Consider the following 17,556-nt stretch of genomic DNA (forward strand, 5'->3'; position numbering starts at 1 on the left):
ATGTCCTCATTGACATGATTTTAAACCCCCTTCCCACCATGTAACTTGACCACAAAACTCACCATTGTTTTCTTTTTCCTCCCAATTCCCCCATCAAAATCATAATTACAGAGAGAGGGGAGCAGGTAAGAACAGGGGGCAGAGAGGAGATGAGGTTTCGAGACAAATGAGCATGAAGTACATGCAATTATGCAAGTGTTTGTCACAAAGAGATCTTCCCAATAAAAGGATTACAGTTGATATGGGATAGAGTTAACAAGGTTTGTACTCCATGCGATATTAAGATAGCAGGTTTATAACCATAAATCATATCAAGCTATCTAGCAGCATAAGATAGAAGCTCAAAGGAATTAAGGTCCTGAATACTACGCCACTTCAAAGGTCACTCTGCTTCCTCTTCAAACTTGATGTTCCTCTTTCTGCAGCACCTGGCAGTGAATCTCATGGTTAAACATGATATGTTAAACTTTAGTAAGGTCTGTGTGAGTTCAAGAAGTGTGAAAAGGTGTGAGTAGTGTAAAAAATCAAAGTGCCCTGAGCAAAATTCATGCAGCTGGATTACCAACTCATTTCACAAGAACGTCACGAAACCGCAATATTTTTCTGTCACAACAAACAGTTTTCAACTTAAACTAGAACCCAAACAGGCAAATGCCAATACCACGAGAACTACCAATTCTGGCTCCGAACATCTTATAATAAGTAATACCTGCAATCTTAGCAATATGAGTATAACAATGGCGAACTCAACTGTTTTACATGTATTAATTGCAAATTAACACATGGTTTTCCCATTTTCCATTGGTATATGGAGCTAAATGGTTATAAAATACATGCATAGCAAACAATCAACAAACTTTTTGTCTCTTCCTTGATCTATTGTTTGATGCAAATAACTTTAGGATCAGTGTTGAAACCCCCATATCAAATAGCTCATACAAGTTACAAGTAAACCCCAATATTTGATAGTCTGGTGGCTGGCGAACACAGCCTTGATTGTTTATTTTCACTTTATGCCCCCAAACATTGTCAGTTGCACTAAGGAAAACGTTACTACTAGCGTACATATGAGAACACAACTTATGTTTTAACCAATTATGTTATCCATACAGTGCAAAATTAATGGCGCTTTTAAAAGTCAGTAGAATGAAAATTATGCTTGGGCTCTGAGGATTAGCCCACTTTATATCTCTTAATAAACCAAAAATCTATATATATGACAGCAGACCTTACCTTAAGTCCTCTTGCGCTTAAGTGACTTAATATTTTTCAAGATGTAACTGATGACTTCCTTCAATGTGGCTTTTCTTCCTTCCTTGTAGTTCCAGAGCTCAGAAATCACGTATCTCCCGCTTGGATTATACTCATTTAGTTCCTTCAAAGCAGTTACAACTGCCATGTAGATTTCAGATCCCCATTCCTCCTTGAGATTCCGTAGCTTTTCATCTTCTTCATCAATTATTTCCTGCATCATAAAGACATATTGCAAGATGAATAAATTTCAAACTATTTATGTGATCATAAAAGGAAGGAAAGAAAATGTTCCAATTTACTCCTGGAAATGGGGAAATAGTCAGAGAAAAGACCCATACAAGTATACAACTATACAAGAGAACTTGTACGTATAACGACAATTGTTGAAAGAAAAATCAATTATAATTTCAATTCATTCATCTATCAGCAGTGTGCAGCAGAGATTAATTGCAACCTCATTCTGATGCAAGGCTACTAGAAGCAAAAATGACTAATATATAAGTGACAATTTAGTTGTTTGAATACCCATACCTGGGGTTTTTTTTCAGTATTTATTATTTTAAAAGGATGCCATCCTGGATTCTTCAAATTTTCCTGCCACAAAGAGCAAACAGTGGATGCCTGCAACGGTGCTTCCTCAGCAGAAAATCTCTCCTTGCATTTGTTCTGAAACGGCTTTGAATCAATTTCTCCCATTCTCTTTATTCCAATGTTAGTGCGTGCACTCAGCATCTCACTCAAACCCTACAAAGGAAGATATACCTTTGTTACCTCTTGCCTATTGGTTATCTGTTTATGCAAGGGATAGACAACAATAACCAGTTCACATTCCTTAAGTTATCAAAGGAGAAACATTTGAAGTATAGTAAAAGTGAAGAATATCTGATATATAGCAACAAAAGTTAAGTCTGTTTATCATAGGCATCCATTAACTATGCCATCAATAGTGGTCACCAATGCTCCAAGGGCAAGGGAATTGGTGAAAAATCCTATCACCATCACATAATACTGGGTCTGGTTCACCGGATCCATCACATAACCCATCACTCTCCCGTCAATCGTGGTTGCCAATGCTCCAAAGCATTCTTTGAATGCCTTCAGTGTGTCTTTCTTTCTATCTCTCACAATACAAGAAATATCATGAAATGATAGTCAAAAGTATCTAATTCATTCGACTTTGAAGATATCTTGATCCGTGGCTCCTGATTCCACATGCAGCAAAAAGCTATTCTGTTCAGCTTCGTACTATTATTTATAATTGTCTCTTAACTCTTAAACCAGATTTAACAAACCAATATGAAGTATTAAATCCAAGGACAAAAATCTCCCCCCCCCCCCCCACCACCTGCCGCATAAAAAAATATATGCAAATGCAAGTAAAGATCATATGCATACCGATATTAGCTCTTTACGAGCTTCTTGAAGCTCATCATTGCTCTGGCGCTCTTTTAACAATAGAGTTTTGTTCAGATCCTCCATCTCATTGAGATTTTCAATTTTCTCCTCCAAATCTTCATTCATCTGTTTCACCTTCTCCTGAACGGCAACATCATCTTCTTCAAGGCACTTCATCACCTGTAACTTCCCTTTTAACTCTTGAATTTCCATTTCCAACTTATGTTTAGAATCCAGCTGCTTTTCCAACTGAAGTATCTTTTTGAGGGCCTCTTCTTTCTCTCTCTGAAAACTCATAAATCCATACCAATTGAACAGCAGAAAAAGTGAAACATAAGTATGGTACAAAATATGCTCTTAACACTAAGTAGCAGACCTTTTGCTCTTCAACAAGTCTTAAGACATTCTCATCAGCCCTTCTCTGCTCCACGGATGCCAACTGAAGTGAACTGTTCCTACTATCATTCTAAAAGAACAAAAAGAGGTTCAGTTAACGCCAGAGATTGTCAACATAAAAACACACACCATTCTTGGCAATGCCATTAGAGAGTTCAAATACAACACAGTATGAGTAGCTATTGATATATTTGAAGATGCCATTTTTAGCTGTTTCTAGTTTCTATCAATGCAAGCATAATCAATATCTAAGCCAATGTAAGTAGTAAACACATTAAAACTGCAACTTCAAGTAGCATAGACACCAAATTAGTGTTGTTATCCAATCTCATTCCATTAGAGTGTGGTCCTGGATGGGTAATTCAATGTTGTCCCAAACCTCGACACTTCTAATATGTTTTAAATGGAACAAGAAAAGTATTGAAAGCAACAAGAGGATGACACCAAAGTGCATCATATTGCTGAAGTTCAATCTGCATTTAAATGCCTCACATAGAACAAGTATCGGAGTCACAATGACTTAATATCCCGTTTGACCTCCAAGAACAATATCAAAATATTTCTTCTCGATGCCACATATCTGTTGGACCAAACGTCCTACATTTTAATTTTGATGATCCAATATTATTGTGCTATTTGATTACATGCACTATGTGATGAATTTAAGATTGAATTTGAGATTGATTTTTATTGATGAGGTTTAAACCTACTTGTGAACTCACTGATCATTTTTATATCAAATGAATTCGGATTAATCTGAAATTTGGTAGAGACATTATTTACATCATAATAAACATTTTTCATGAAGACATGACTAAGAAATGTTGACTTCTTCTTACTCAAAATCGTTGCCCAAATATCTGTTTGAAATTGCTACGAAATGTTATTATTCAATTGATTTATGTGACTTATTATATGACTATATGATATTTATTTGAGCTGGAAACTTACATACACATTAGCCTATCTATGCAAAGATATTTGGAGAGAGAGTTGGCTGGGATTTGATTTCAAATAAAGAAAGACTTACCATATTTGATTGAAGCCATTAAGCCATGAATTATGGAGAAGGAAATCAAATAAAGGAGTTCTCTTTTTGACTTACCAAAATCACAATAATTTGAGAAGATCTTGCAGCTGATTCTTCTATGAATAAAGAAGGGGCAAATTCAAGGATGTTTTCAAAATTGGAGGGAAGACTTTGACATTTGAAGTTGATTATGTTACAAGTGCAAAATTCAAAGCTGAATACATAGTTTGACGTGTCAAATTAATGAGTCTAATTGAGAGAAAATCATGGAGCTTTGTATACAAGTCAAAAGAAGTTGGTTCTATCACATGTTCCGAAGACTTTTACAAGGCAAAATCTCATAATTGAAAGAGAAGAATCAAGACATTATTGCTGACTTTATGGATGATGATCTCAAGAGCTAAAATCGTGGGAACATGATTTTTCTTGGCCTATATAAGCAGCTCCTTAGCACAAGAGAAAATATACAAGAAAGAGTTAGAATTATCAAAGCTACTTGCTCTCAATTTCTCACCCAAGCTCATATAATATTCTTCTATCTTACTTCACCGTTTGCTTAGTGCAAACACAGGTGTGAAGAACTAAATCTTCATTGTTCATCTTCACCGATTGCTATTGCAATTCCAGGTGTGAAGAATCTTCTCTTCTTGTGAGCTCTTCTAAATTCAAATCCGATTTTCTATTCGTGAGCCTCACTTTAAAATCTCTTGAGAGTTCCTCCTAGTTTGTTGAGTGCAAACACTGAGTGAGTGAATCATTGAGCCTATCTTTGTAAAACCCAAACCGGGTACTATATTTGTGAGATTTTGGAAGAGTTGGGGTAATTTTGAAACCCTTGTGTAAGAGTTTTGTGGAGCTCTTGAAAAGCCACACCTTAGTGAAGGTTTGAAAATCCTAGGTGGTGAACCTAGGTAGTAGACGTAGGAGAAGGGTCTCCGAACTACTATAAATTACTTGTGTGTTCTTTACTTGCTTTACTTTTACAGCTTTCATTAACTCTTCTAATTTAACATAACTTGTTTTATTTTATTTACTTTACATTATTGTTTATTCTGTTCATATTGCTATTGTCCTGTAAAAATTGCAAGTTAAGTACTTTCTAGTGCTTATCTTGTTAGAAGCTTTGCTTCAATTGGTTCCTATTGTGCAATTTATTCATATTGCTCATATAGGTCCATTTGTGAGCAACTATACTTTGCCAATAATTAAATTGACAGAATTTTGCATCTAGACGCATTATATACTTAAGTTACAAGTTTGCTTGGAAATAAATTAGGGAAATTGTATTAGTAAGAATCACTTTGTGTGCTTGGTGTTGTGCTTGATTTGTGAAATTGATATAAGGGGGATTCCTATTCGGAATTTGGGGACACAATTCACCCCCCCTCTTGTGTAACCTAGGTCCATCAATATCTTCGATTCTCCATGCCCATCTTTATTTTTGTGTGGTCTGGTTAACATCGCTAGTGAAAACAATACTTGTGTATGTTCCTCAAATGATAGAAAACAAAGCCTATAGTACCAGCACATGTTACACTAAAATGTTAAAGAGGCTACACTCTGACCTGCACTTCTATACTACGCTGCAAAAATAATGGATCTTCCTAAGGAGAACTTCACTTTCAGCCTCATATGACACCAGATCACATATTATCCCTTTTAACAAAGAAAAATGTCTAATAACCATCACGGCTTTCAAAAGAAAATGAACAGCTAGAACAGAAATCAAAACAATGGAATAAGAGCTGGATAGCAGACAAAACAATACACGTAACCTGAACATAAGCAAGAAAATTCAATAGTTCATAGAACCTCTCAACCCGAATGTCAGCCAGTTTAATATGTAATTACCTTTTTTATCTCCTCGTCAAGCTTTTGCTTTTCCCGTTCTGTTAAAGCTTCACGTTTGTTCAATTCATTGCTCCAGTAATCCAGTTGCTTTTTCTTAGCATCCAATTCATAATTCAGTTTTTCCTGTTCTTCCAAGATCCTTCGAACATTTTCACGTGCAGTTCGCTGCATCTTCCTTGTCTCTGAACAGGGGAAAATAATAGATGTCACAACTTCTATGACACGTGTTTAAGTATGTATGTTATAAGAATTTATATAGGCACCTAACTGTGGGTGGGTTCATCAACCTATTTACAAGCAGATGTGTGTTTTGTATCTATGGACGTCCAAGTGTACGAACAACATACAGCAATCAGAGTTTGATTATTTATCATCCTCAAAAAGACCATGAACCCATGGATGTGTAAACATAACATATAGTGTATATGGCCATTATGCTACATTTGGAGAGAGAGACATTCACAGAAACAAACCTTCAACAAAATCATTGTGCAGCTTGTCTTTCTCTTCAAGCATCCTACTCAAAGACATAGTCTTCTCATTGTACTTGTACTCTAACTCATTCAGGTTTTCATTTGTCAAGCTAATTTTATCAGTCAGATCCGCCACCACATTATTTCTATTTTGGGCTGCTTCATGGACAAGGTCAGCTATTGTTCTTAGTTTTCCTTCAGCGCGCAGGTAATCCCCGATTGGCCCGATAGAATTATGATCATCAGCACGTGCACACCAGCCATATATATGAGAGCCAAGATTCATTTTCTGCTCATTCCATTCCCTTTTGCTGTGACGCTCAGCTTCGAATGCTTTATCAAACTCAGTTGCATTCATGAAACCATTCCAATCATTGTTGAATTTCACCACAGCTTGTGCGGTATGGTCTGGTTCACTCCAGAAAGTACGAACTTCTAAAGGCTTATATTGGGCAAACCGTTTCAACCAATATCCACCATCAAACAAAGCATCCCCATCCTTTGAGTCAGTCACTATGTTGACTATTATTCCCATCCAGGGCCATACATAGAGATCTTCTTGCCCCGGAGTTTTTTTGACAGGTTCTGAAACAACTGGCGGCGGAGCTTGATCTGCTTCAGCACCTAGATCAGTCTCCAAATACTTCGCCAATGCAAGATGGTTTGCCTTTTGTTTTGCACTTCTGTTAGCAGATCCTTTACCTACTCCTGAAGCATGCTGAAACAATTCCTTATACTTGTAATCTTGTTTCTTCTTCCCAGCACAGAAGGGGCATCTCAATGCACCATTTATATGTTTAACTTTGTATTTTCCACTCCTTAGCTGTTCATATGGCTTGTCCTTGTACTCGTCAATTTCAGATTCACTAATGTCTGACTCTTCATCAGAATTAGAGTCCATCTGACATCCCACCAAATGAAAAAAAATAATAATAATGCAAACCAACATATGAGAATATAGTGGTTAAACTAATAAACATAGCAGTTACCCAACACCTTCCCCTCGCCCCCAAGCACCCAAAAAAAGTACAAAAGGTTCTCATGAACAGGAGTCCTGAGTTGCAGAATTGAACAGCAAGTTTGTGAGTGCGATACTGTAACTGTAATTGAGACGTGCATGGCCTCTCAGAAAATCTGTGCGATACCTTCTTTTTTGATATTTTCTCCAAATAAATAAGTACATTATCGTCACAAGGCACAAAAGAAGAAAGGCAGGACACATTCAACAATATACAGATCAAGAACTGGACCCACAAAGAATCAACTCAAACAGAAATAACTTCTATATTTCATCGAGTGACCAAAGAGAACAAGAAGCATCCACTCATAGCATTTGTAATTTTCCCTATGGCCCAATCATAAAACCAGCAGAAGGTTCCTTACAATAGTTTGCCGTCGTTATTAGGAATTTTATACTAGCATGACAACAAAAATAAATGAGGAGCTTTGGCATAGTCATAGCCTAATCCTTAGGACTTGAACCATGTTAAGGTTTGAGTTCTTTCACAGGCTAATGATAACAATAAATTAATGATGACATGACGTTTTAAAAAAGAGGCATGAGAACACAAAAGGTAGATCAACTAAATAACTAATCAACAAATAACCAACCAAACAGCAGTAAACTTTATGACCTCCCTTAATTCAAATCATGGCAGCTCAACGTTAATGTGTGAGAAAAAGTAAGCAAATAAGGACATAGATAATTATCCACAGGGTATAAGCACCTCAGTTACAATTAGGTAACATATTGATAATAAATAGAAACATATTTGAATGCCATCAGCACTTGATTTCATTTATCTAGCAAAGAAAGCAGGAGATAAAATTTTATATGAATTTTTCATACACATTCAACCAATTAGAATTCAATATCAACAAAACACAAAAAAAAAAAAAAAGAAGACTCACATTTTCTTGAATTAGGGTTTGATATGGGCTTCAAAACCGAAAATCTGAGTTCAATAACCTGCAATAATGAAAAATGACAGATGGACCGATTATAGAAGGAGAAAATGGAGGCAAATGCTTTAAGGCTTCAGAAGATACTGAATCGCAACAGCTAGAGACTGCATGCAAAAATAGCAGTCGCTACTCGCGCCAAAGCAAACGCTCTGCCGTAGCAACACCGACCGCTGGTTGCTCCTAGACCAAATGCAGCTTCTGGCACAGTAGAAGCAGCTCGCTTCACCGGCTACAGTAACCAGTATAAGTAAAAAAAGCAGACGAAGAAGACATGGAGGAGGAAGAAGTAAATACCTGATGTAACGCGACTGTCCGACTGCGAAAAGCAGGTGGTGGTGTACTGGTATTTAAATTTTGGTAAACGACACCGTACATGTAAATAAATATTAAAATAGTTAATTATTTAGTTTTCCGAATAACATATTTTAAATCCGAGCCGTTGGTTTTATCTCACAGTCCTAAGTCGTAAATATAATGCCTGCCCGGCCCATATCTGTCAGAGTATTAAACATTCATGCTTTAGTTTGAAATATAATGCCAGCCCGGCCCACATCTACAAGAACAACCATACAAAATTTCAAAATGATGAAACACATGTATCAATGCAACTTTTTCAATGTCCAAGACATTTTGTTTCCATTATTAAGTGTCTCAAGAATATTAAAATGCCTAAATCTGAAACTCGAAACCCTAAATTAAAATGTTTACAATTTTCTCACATCGGATGACATAACTCAACCGAGTGATATATTACCATAAACAAAGTCCACGCATCTCTTTCACAATATATTTATTTTCTAGGCCTAAGTACTACGAAAATGGTCCAAGAGAACAAATTCATGCATGTCTTTGGTCCAAAGCGGACAATATTTATTAATGCATTTGGATTTTTAACATGTTATCGAAGCAAAAAATCGGTCAATTTGAACATGATCTCTACTTGTGTTCATTTGTTGGGTCTCGCAAACAAAGTTCACAAGTGCGAAAAATGTGTGTGTGTTTTTTTTTAATATATATTTGGACTTGAATTTTTAACAATAACAATGCATGCATGAAAGCTTAGAAGGAGACTAGATCCAAGTTATAAAAAAAGAGTGCTTGTTCTTCTTAACCATGTGGATTGTGGGTACTACTACAAGGTTCTGGACTCAACCATGACCAATACTCTCATGCACGAATGATGAAACTCTGATGATTCAAGAAACGCCATCAATTGTGTTCGTGTAATCCTTACTATATATATACATATAAAAGAACAGAAGTCGTTCATATCATGCAAATAAAATAATTAGGCTGGCCACTCTGATGAACACATTTGCTTTTTATCCATGAATTTCTAGCCATAATAACTTCAATTTCAGATTAAAATTCATCCTAATTTCATCTGTTTAAACTCAGATGCGATTCACAAGTCAATAAATTGGGTAGATAATAAATCAATACACGTAAAGGTTCAATTTCTAAAAACAACCTCTCCACATCTCATATAGGGGCAACACCTGTGTACATCATGCATTTCATTCACTGACTCCACTAACGGCAAGAATCTTGTACACGAGAATTCTATGTAAGGCAAATACGTTAGTATGCATCTTAGAAGACTATATATATATATATATATATATATATATCGAAATGACTTATTATATATGTAGTTAGAATTAAACATTTGAAGTAGATTGTTTATGGCATGTGCATGGTGGGAGCATATATAGTGAGAGGTTGGGGTTCAGAGAAGCCAATAGCCAATACTTTTATCATATTGGAAGTCATGATGATCTGGAAACCATAACAGCAGGTCATAATGGGGTCTTTTTATTTGTTCTTCATGTATCTTTTGAAAAAGAACACAAAGAGTTATGATCCATATATATACTGAAAGAGCATAGTTTATTGGAAGTGAATAAGAACAATCCTTAAAATAACCAATTACAATATAAATAATTAGAGATACAGAATCTCAAACCTTATAATACACATAATTAGTGTTGGTAGTTTAGTTGGTGAGCCATTTAGAGAATTAATTGCTTTGGTCACTTTTCTACTTTTGGTATCCGAGAATATTACCATACAAATTTGTGGACTTAAACTCAGACAATCGAGCATTCGCGCACATAAATTTTTCTCCTAACGAGTGAGTAAGTGGGACAAGACCCAACTTGCCCTTTGCTCAAGTCATAAGAGCAAGTCTAATTGCTTTCATTATTTCATAACAAAATAATTGCTCTTAATAATCTAATGCATTCTAGAAAAAGAGATTCGTTACATATATCAATTTCAAATAGCCAAAAAAGGGTCAAGACCTCTTAGCTAAAAGAAGACATGGGCATCGTTGACTGGTTAAGTAGTGGAGACAAGATGATTCAAGAAGCAACCATTAAGTTTGAGTTTGACCCACCTTATACATTCAAGTGCATTGAATATGAAACAAGTTCTAGGATAAATTCAATCACCTAGTTAGTTTTTTTTTTCCCCTCAAAAAAATTAAATTGAAAATGAATATGATAAATAGCACTGAAAAGCCAAAGCTGGTTACCTTCATTACTCACAAGGACAAGCTCAATGAGAAGCTAACATGGATGACTTCTTTGCTCCATATAATTGAATGAATGGCAATTGAGTGCAAGTGCCTTAAGACTGACAGGGGCGCAATCTTTCATGCCTCCTTTACAAGTTTCACATACTGAGAATGTCCCACCATGACCATCCACTTCCAGTGCCACCAACCAAACCATCTTTTTTAACCTCCAGCAGTTCCAACCACTAACTTCTTCTTTTGACATTCGCTAAGTCAACTTCTTTTCTCTCCTTCTGCATTATAAATAACACAAGCTAAGGTACACAAAACATATAGAAAAGAAAAGAACAGTACAATCTGTAAGATATACATCTCGGCTCTTGATTGGCTATTTTGGGGGTGATAATGGATAATGAGGAGATTCCATCAGTGCCTTCAACACCAGCAACACCAGGGACTCCTGGTAGACCTCTGTTTGGAGGGTTGAAGGGAGAGAGATTAGGATTAAGCAGCATTGGTAGAAAATCACTTCTCAAGAGCTGCAAATGCTTCAGTGTCGAAGAATGGGCCATGGAAGAAGGAAGATTGCCCCCTGTGTCTTGCTTCATTCCTCCTCCTCCTATCTCCCTTGCAAGAAAGGTAAAAAGAGAGTGAGAACTCCTTCTTCCGAATGTTAATTTAAACACTTCTTTCTAATGCAATGCAGGGGAAGACTACATACATGTAACATCTATGGACTAACGATTGAAAACTTGTGCAGGTGGGGGCTGAATTCATAGGCACACTAATACTCATCTTTGCTGCGACAGCCACAGCTATTGTGAACCAAAAGACACAAGGCTCTGAGACCCTCCTTGGCTGCGCTACCTCTACCGGGCTTGCTGCCATGATTGTGATATTGTCGACTGGCCACATCTCAGGCGCCCATCTCAATCCGTCTGTCACCATTTCCTTTGCTGCTCTAAAGCACTTCCCATGGAAACATGTACAGCTAAAAAAAAACTACATTTAATCAAAAAGGATGGATTCCTCTTTCATTGATCCATTGAAATTAAAGAGCAAAACAAAAGACTGATAAACTTTGTTTGTGGGTGTACAGGTACCAGTGTATATTGGGGCACAAGTGATGGCATCACTGTGTGCTGCATTTGCACTTAAGGGGATATACCACCCTATAATGGGTGGAGGAGTTACGGTTCCAGCAGATGGATATGGTCAGGCTTTTGCTCTGGAGTTCATTATCAGCTTCAACCTCATGTTTGTTGTCACTGCTGTAGCCACCGACACTAGAGCTGTAAGCAGTCACATTCTAGTATTACTCAAACAAAGAGAACTTTGAGAAACTTGTAAAAACACTGCTTCTCCCTCTACATGTTTTCAACTTCAAATCAGTTTCTGTCTTCTCTTCAAAAGTCTACTTTGTCTAGAATTAAAGACCTTCTCCAAGTATATTCCAGAAGACCAATTCCCTTCAAACTTGATTTGAGAATTCCAACAGTTTGACAAACCTGCAATCCCAGTCTCTGATGAGTAAAATATTAAGAACATCCAAAATAATCTAGCAACAACAAATAGCTATAATAAACAAGAACCACAACGTGCAACGAGAACAAACTAATCATCACAAAAAGTATATTAAACAAGGAACCGGACCTGCTTTCTTTATCAAACTCATAAGCTGTATAGCATAACCTGCACTTGCTGCTGTCGCTCCATGTTCCCTTTCATTTGCTCTCTCAGAGGGGCACATATTTCAGCACTGGAGCAAGTGAAACTCACTGTTCCATCGAGGTTTAGAGCTTATGAACCATATGCTATATTTGACTCTTTAGTCACAGAAGCCTTTCTATGCATTTCATGGTTGAATATATAAGTCTAATATGCATTTTGTCTTCAGAAAATCATTTTTAAGAAAGTGCAATAATAGGAGTTGATAACTATCAAATCTTCAAACTTTGCATCTGTGATTTCACTCCCCAACATTGCAGGTGGGAGAATTGGCGGGAATCGTGGTGGGGGCTACTGTCATGGTCAACATACTCATAGCTGGGTATGTCCATTCCCTGTTGAAAATCTACTTGATATAAGTTGAGAGATTCAACATCAAAAAATAAACAAGGGACTAAAGGAAAATAATGTTATTTCTTCTCCTTGAAGCTGCTAACTTATATTAAGCAGGGAATACGCCATCAAAAGAAGTGTTTCCACAAGGAAAAGATAAAAATAATATAAACATAAAGTTCAGAGGCTATAAACTGCCATAAAGCCTCGTCCCCGTTATTTCTTTCACAAAGACCAACAAGATACAAAACCTGGTGTAATTGTTGACACCTCCAAATGTATTATTGAAACCATTCTTTTATGCCATGGTGCAGGGAATCAACTGGTGCATCAATGAACCCTGTGAGAACATTGGGACCAGCCATAGCTGCAAACAATTACAAAGCCATATGGGTATACCTCACTGCCCCCATCCTTGGAGCACTGGGTGGAGCAGGAACTTACACTGCTGTCAAGCTGCCAGAGGAAGATGATGCAACTCATGGAAAGCCTTCAACAGCACGGAGCTTCAGAACATGAGTCACCTACAATACCAGGTACCCTCTTAGTAAACAGTGGGAGAATTATAAGCATGTGAACAAGATGGGGCAATGGCAGAAAAAATCTGGTTACCTTCATCTATATCAGTGTATAGTAGTAATGAAAAGGCCATTTATGGCTTCATAACACTGTGTATTTGTGTTTTTGCTTCTAGATGTTCATTTAAAGTCATCATACTGGGACCAAACATCCTTTGTCATTTGCTCTCCCTCCATGAATATTTGATTTGTTCTATTTAGCAAAATTTCACACCCTGAAACGAGATTTATTTTATTACTATTACACTAATTATTTAAAATCCATAAGAAGATATAACCTATTTTATATTTTTGTGACATGTTCAGGATCTCTTATGAACAAGAATCTGAGTTTCAAACTTCTGTCCTATCTTCTTAAGTACATCAAGTTAAACTAGAGATTTAAAATTCAAACCAAAAGAACACACACCCATACATGTCAAATTCCCCCGATCAGCCTCTCTTAACAATATTAGAACAACCCCAAAGAGATCACAAAAGTGGCTCATAAAATGATACCACATTCAATAAATAAATATAACATTACATGGCCATTCAAAGTGGAAATTAAAGCATTACTCAAAACTATGTAGTGCGGGAAAAAAAAACTAACCTCAATCAAGTATTTTTCTACTAAATCAGTACCCAAAATTCCAACTTCTTCTCTTTATGACACTTTCTTGGCGACAAAGAGATGATCACTTATTGTCCTAAAAACCAAATCCGTGTTCCAAGTTGCAACCGTCGTACAAATCGCACCAGCCATTGATCTCCAGATGCTAAATCAAACAGGCAAAACCCGTCCGCTGTGACTGGAATTGGAGAGGGCTTGTTTACGACACAGAGAGAGCACCAAGGCAGCCACCAAGACGCCTAGGAGATCAGCTGCCGCGTCCTTAGATGAGGCCCCAGCGGAGTGAAAATAGCCAAGCTGGTCTGCAGTCTCCTTGGCGGCTCCGGCAGCGAGGGAGAGGATGGATCCGATCCAGATGGAGTAGCGGCGAAGGAGCGGAAAGCGGGTATGGTTGGCGAGAATGGAGAAGAACAAGGTGAGGGAAAGGCAGAAGATGACGTGATAGAGCTTGTCTGGGGCCAGCCAGGGATCCTCATCGCTACCCATTGTGGTATGGCAGTTTAGGTTCTAGTTCAAGGCTCCGTTTTTGGTTGGTGAGAAAGTCGAGCGGAAAAGGAGAAGAGGAAGCGATTTTGAATATCCCAGTTATTTTAGTAAATTTAATTATTTTAGTTTTATTTGCAAACAGTCAAAATTTTTATTATTATTTTTTAAAACGGAAAGGGGATTCAAATATCACCAGATTGATCATTGATACACACCACAAATCGACAGTACCAGAGATGCAATGATCTGATCAGTAGAACTGATAAATTTGGAATACAAAATGCCAGAACCTATAGAAGGTAAATGTAGAGTAAATCACAACTCAAAATTTTTTTTCTCACGATCGCAATGCTAATTCATCTTACTAATCAATTCATTAATTTGATCACCACGATCACCAGAGTCGCCTCCATCCTTGTAAGGTTGTTTCTTACCCTGCAATCCTTCCGTTGGTCTGTTAAGTGCCAAGGGTCCCAAGAACTTGCTGACAACCTTAAAATGTGGACCTAGAATAGAGATTTCACGTATGATATCTTCTATGCATATCATGCCATATTTTCCTAATGCCTGCCAAGCAATTATATGGACAGTAACATTATGAGAATTCGATGTCTCCAAGCAATAAAGATACTCAAGTAGGCAAGTATTATGCAATGTTTAGCAAATTCAAACGTACCTCTTCGATGATGATATTATCTGTCAGGGGAACTTTCTGCTTGTTTATTAATCCATAACCTTTCTTGTAAATCAGCTCTTTTACGCTCTTCAGATTAGGACATCTTCAGAAAAGTTCATCATCTCATGAGGACAAAGACTTGATTGACAAAATCAACCAAAATAAAATACTGGAAAATAAGTTAAACTGATTAAAACAAGGAAAAAAATGTAGAGTTAAGTATAGAGATATCAAAATACCCATCGTTCTTTCAACAAAAAGCTAAGAATTCTCGCTATATAGTAGTTCAAGAAAATAGACCATGTAAGCAGTTTATATGATGGTAAAAAAAATTAAATATCAGGAAACTGATGCAATTTTAGACATTAAAGATGGAGCCACACTGATGTAGCTTTTGGCAAAGAAACACTTATTTTACATTGGCAATGTTTTGTGTCAATAGGTGTGACTCCACCATCTCATATAACTTTCTCATCATGTCTCTTAGGCTGAATTCAAACACAGCAAGTGGCATCTAATTCTTTATTGTGTTGGACAGATGGGCAAAAGAGTGTTCAACATGAGGGTAAACACCAATGAACTACACAGAGAGCAGAATTAAAAAAAGAAAGAAAATGGAGCCTAGAGTGACTAAGCTTATCAAAGTACCTACATAAGTAGGTAAAGTCCTCCACTCAGGATAATTCAACAATGAATCTACAGTAACAAGGACACTACATTAGTACACATCGCCTTGTAATCTCTAACTCATTATATTTTCTGCATAGAACTAGGAATAAGGCATGTTTGCATACCCATAAGTTACATATGGCTCCACCTTTTGCAGCATTTCCATCAACCCTTCATCTACCTTCATGAAGACACCATCAAATATTCTGTTCAGTCTCAAGTTCCGCAAGATCTTCTTAGTTCTTGGATGCATGTCAGTTTTGCTACAAATAGATAGAGAGATCAGAAATTAAACAAACCAATTGTAAAAGTATAGAGGAAAATCATTACAAGTAGTTATTTCTTACCCCTGTATGCGGATGATAAATAGTAGATTACATCCTGGCAACCGTGACACAGATCTCGGTCTCTTTCCCCTTTGTTTCATGCTGACAAGGTCCAATTCCTGCAGTAGGATGTTAATATTAGTTGTTTTGAAAGGAAAACGTGATATATTTAAGTGGCACAAAGCAGGTGCCAAACAGTACATCCACATTGTCCCAAATCCAGTAACAAGTCCTCGACAACCCACATTACCTTCACTCCCCAGCACATTTACTCAGAAAAGCAACAGTTGTACATTTTGACATTGTGTGACGTAAAGAGGCTGTCTTATAAATACTCTTTGTTGTGGATTTATATATATATCAGCAAGCATGCAAGTAAAATTCTTCCTCAATTTCTTTTTGAAGACAAGAACATGAAAGTTTAACAAAAGCAGTGCTTCATGGTCAAAGAAATAATTCCTAGATTTCCAATCACATTTCGCATTACAATCTTGACTATTAAATCATGCGTAACTATACATGCTCAGAGAATTCCCAATAAGAAAAGGAAAAAACATCATCTTTTTCAAGATATGCACTTAAAATAACCAACTTCAAGCACTTGCAGATTGCAATACAATAATTTATTATCATAGCCTAAATTTATAGCTCGAATGCTCTGATCTGATCCAACATAAAACCACATACATTAGATGTTAACGTATGTCGGACGGCACAGACGCATGGTTAATTTACCAATAATATGATTACCTTGTCTCTGAACTCTTTGATTAACTGTTCAGGCCTTTTGAATTCGCTTAGCTTTCTTTTCTTGTTTTCATGCTTGCCCAACTCTAACTGCTTTCTCCTCAAAATTGCCAATGCTTCATTGCCTTTTCTTTTCTTCAATATCACTTCCGGTACATATGTCAACTGATTCACCTCCTCCTCCGCCATCATTATTGCCTACACTACCAGTGCAGCAAACCAAAAATTCTTAGAACCACCCAACAGCAATCCCGCACCCTTTTTTTTGTTTAAATGTGTTCGGCTCCGATTCGCCAACCAAACAGATCAGCAGAAAGAATATAAATCCCGTGATCATTCAATATCCAGCACGAAATATATATATATAGAGAGAGAGAGAGAGAGACGTACCAAAGGAAAGGAGACGAACAAGCCCTTGAAAGTCGACAGAAGATAATATGAGAGCAAGGAAAGCAAGGGTTTTAGGCAGCTAAAAAAACCCTAATCCTCATAAAATTGGGCTGATATTATTATTTTGT

At 36.9% G+C, this 17,556-nt stretch overlaps 4 protein-coding genes across 8 annotated transcripts; 1 reads left to right on the plus strand and 3 right to left on the minus strand.

Moving 5' to 3' along the window:
• Positions 1-155: 155 nt before the first annotated feature.
• Positions 156-8,712, minus strand: LOC120011540 (factor of DNA methylation 1). 3 transcript variants are annotated; one of them, XM_038862675.1, is made up of 10 exons: positions 8,449-8,593; positions 8,311-8,368; positions 8,127-8,202; positions 6,400-7,300; positions 5,927-6,108; positions 3,026-3,115; positions 2,650-2,934; positions 1,786-1,998; positions 1,234-1,465; positions 156-428 (listed from the first exon to the last, which is right to left on the minus strand). In XM_038862675.1, the coding sequence occupies exons 3-9, from the start codon at positions 8,196-8,198 to the stop codon at positions 1,235-1,237; spliced, it is 1,974 nt and encodes a 657-aa protein (XP_038718603.1). In that variant the 5' UTR covers positions 8,199-8,202; positions 8,311-8,368; positions 8,449-8,593; the 3' UTR covers positions 156-428; position 1,234. The 3 variants fall into 3 exon arrangements, with proteins under 3 accessions (XP_038718603.1, XP_038718604.1, XP_038718605.1); XM_038862676.1 differs by lacking the exons at positions 8,127-8,202; positions 8,449-8,593 and adding an exon at positions 8,659-8,712; XM_038862677.1 differs by lacking the exon at positions 8,127-8,202.
• A 1,857-nt stretch (positions 8,713-10,569) lies between these two features.
• On the minus strand, positions 10,570-14,719 carry LOC120011543. Its single transcript, XM_038862683.1, has 6 exons — positions 14,114-14,719; positions 12,536-13,467; positions 11,986-12,390; positions 11,604-11,873; positions 11,253-11,509; positions 10,570-11,175 (listed from the first exon to the last, which is right to left on the minus strand). Exon 1 carries the CDS (start codon positions 14,618-14,620, stop codon positions 14,285-14,287), a length of 336 nt encoding a protein of 111 aa, XP_038718611.1. The 5' UTR covers positions 14,621-14,719; the 3' UTR covers positions 10,570-11,175; positions 11,253-11,509; positions 11,604-11,873; positions 11,986-12,390; positions 12,536-13,467; positions 14,114-14,284.
• LOC120011544 (aquaporin NIP6-1) lies at positions 11,254-13,467 on the plus strand. Its single transcript, XM_038862684.1, has 5 exons — positions 11,254-11,521; positions 11,643-11,867; positions 11,982-12,176; positions 12,871-12,935; positions 13,240-13,467. Exons 1-5 carry the CDS (start codon positions 11,288-11,290, stop codon positions 13,460-13,462), a joined length of 942 nt encoding a protein of 313 aa, XP_038718612.1. The 5' UTR covers positions 11,254-11,287; the 3' UTR covers positions 13,463-13,467.
• A 129-nt stretch (positions 14,720-14,848) lies between the features above and the next one.
• LOC120011541 (60S ribosomal protein L7-1-like) lies at positions 14,849-17,536 on the minus strand. Of its 3 annotated transcripts, none has more exons than XM_038862679.1 (6): positions 17,429-17,536; positions 17,042-17,236; positions 16,313-16,410; positions 16,091-16,228; positions 15,297-15,399; positions 14,849-15,187 (listed from the first exon to the last, which is right to left on the minus strand). In XM_038862679.1, the coding sequence occupies exons 2-6, from the start codon at positions 17,228-17,230 to the stop codon at positions 14,972-14,974; spliced, it is 744 nt and encodes a 247-aa protein (XP_038718607.1). In that variant the 5' UTR covers positions 17,231-17,236; positions 17,429-17,536; the 3' UTR covers positions 14,849-14,971. The 3 variants fall into 3 exon arrangements, with proteins under 3 accessions (XP_038718607.1, XP_038718609.1, XP_038718608.1); XM_038862681.1 differs by having other exon boundaries at positions 16,091-16,207; positions 17,429-17,534; XM_038862680.1 differs by having other exon boundaries at positions 17,042-17,241; positions 17,429-17,519.
• Positions 17,537-17,556: the final 20 nt, after the last annotated feature.

Source organism: Tripterygium wilfordii, chromosome 12 (genome assembly GCF_013401445.1).
Source record: "Tripterygium wilfordii isolate XIE 37 chromosome 12, ASM1340144v1, whole genome shotgun sequence".
NCBI classification, from domain to species: Eukaryota; Viridiplantae; Streptophyta; class Magnoliopsida; order Celastrales; family Celastraceae; genus Tripterygium; species Tripterygium wilfordii.

What these genes read in the sequence shown, in the direction of transcription:
- LOC120011540 (XM_038862675.1), bottom strand. Translation starts at nt 8,198, where the DNA reads ATGAAATCAAGTGCTGATGGCATTCAAATATGTTTCTATTTATTATCA. An exon ending in GTTACCTAATTGTAACTGAG is followed by an intron (nt 7,301 to 8,126) that starts GTGCTTATACCC and finishes GTGGGATGTCAG; the next exon opens with ATGGACTCTAATTCTGATGA. An exon ending in GCACAATGATTTTGTTGAAG is followed by an intron (nt 6,109 to 6,399) that starts GTTTGTTTCTGT and finishes TCCCCTGTTCAG; the next exon opens with AGACAAGGAAGATGCAGCGA.
- LOC120011541 (XM_038862679.1), bottom strand. Translation starts at nt 17,230, where the DNA reads ATGATGGCGGAGGAGGAGGTGAATCAGTTGACATATGTACCGGAAGTG. An exon ending in GAGCCATATGTAACTTATGG is followed by an intron (nt 15,400 to 16,090) that starts GTATGCAAACAT and finishes ACTTTTCTGAAG; the next exon opens with ATGTCCTAATCTGAAGAGCG. An exon ending in ATAATATCATCATCGAAGAG is followed by an intron (nt 15,188 to 15,296) that starts GTACGTTTGAAT and finishes ATTGCTTGGCAG; the next exon opens with GCATTAGGAAAATATGGCAT.
- LOC120011544 (XM_038862684.1), top strand. Translation starts at nt 11,288, where the DNA reads ATGGATAATGAGGAGATTCCATCAGTGCCTTCAACACCAGCAACACCA. An exon ending in CTATCTCCCTTGCAAGAAAG is followed by an intron (nt 11,522 to 11,642) that starts GTAAAAAGAGAG and finishes AAACTTGTGCAG; the next exon opens with GTGGGGGCTGAATTCATAGG. An exon ending in AACATACTCATAGCTGGGTA is followed by an intron (nt 12,936 to 13,239) that starts TGTCCATTCCCT and finishes TTGAAACCATTC; the next exon opens with TTTTATGCCATGGTGCAGGG.
- LOC120011543 (XM_038862683.1), bottom strand. Translation starts at nt 14,620, where the DNA reads ATGGGTAGCGATGAGGATCCCTGGCTGGCCCCAGACAAGCTCTATCAC.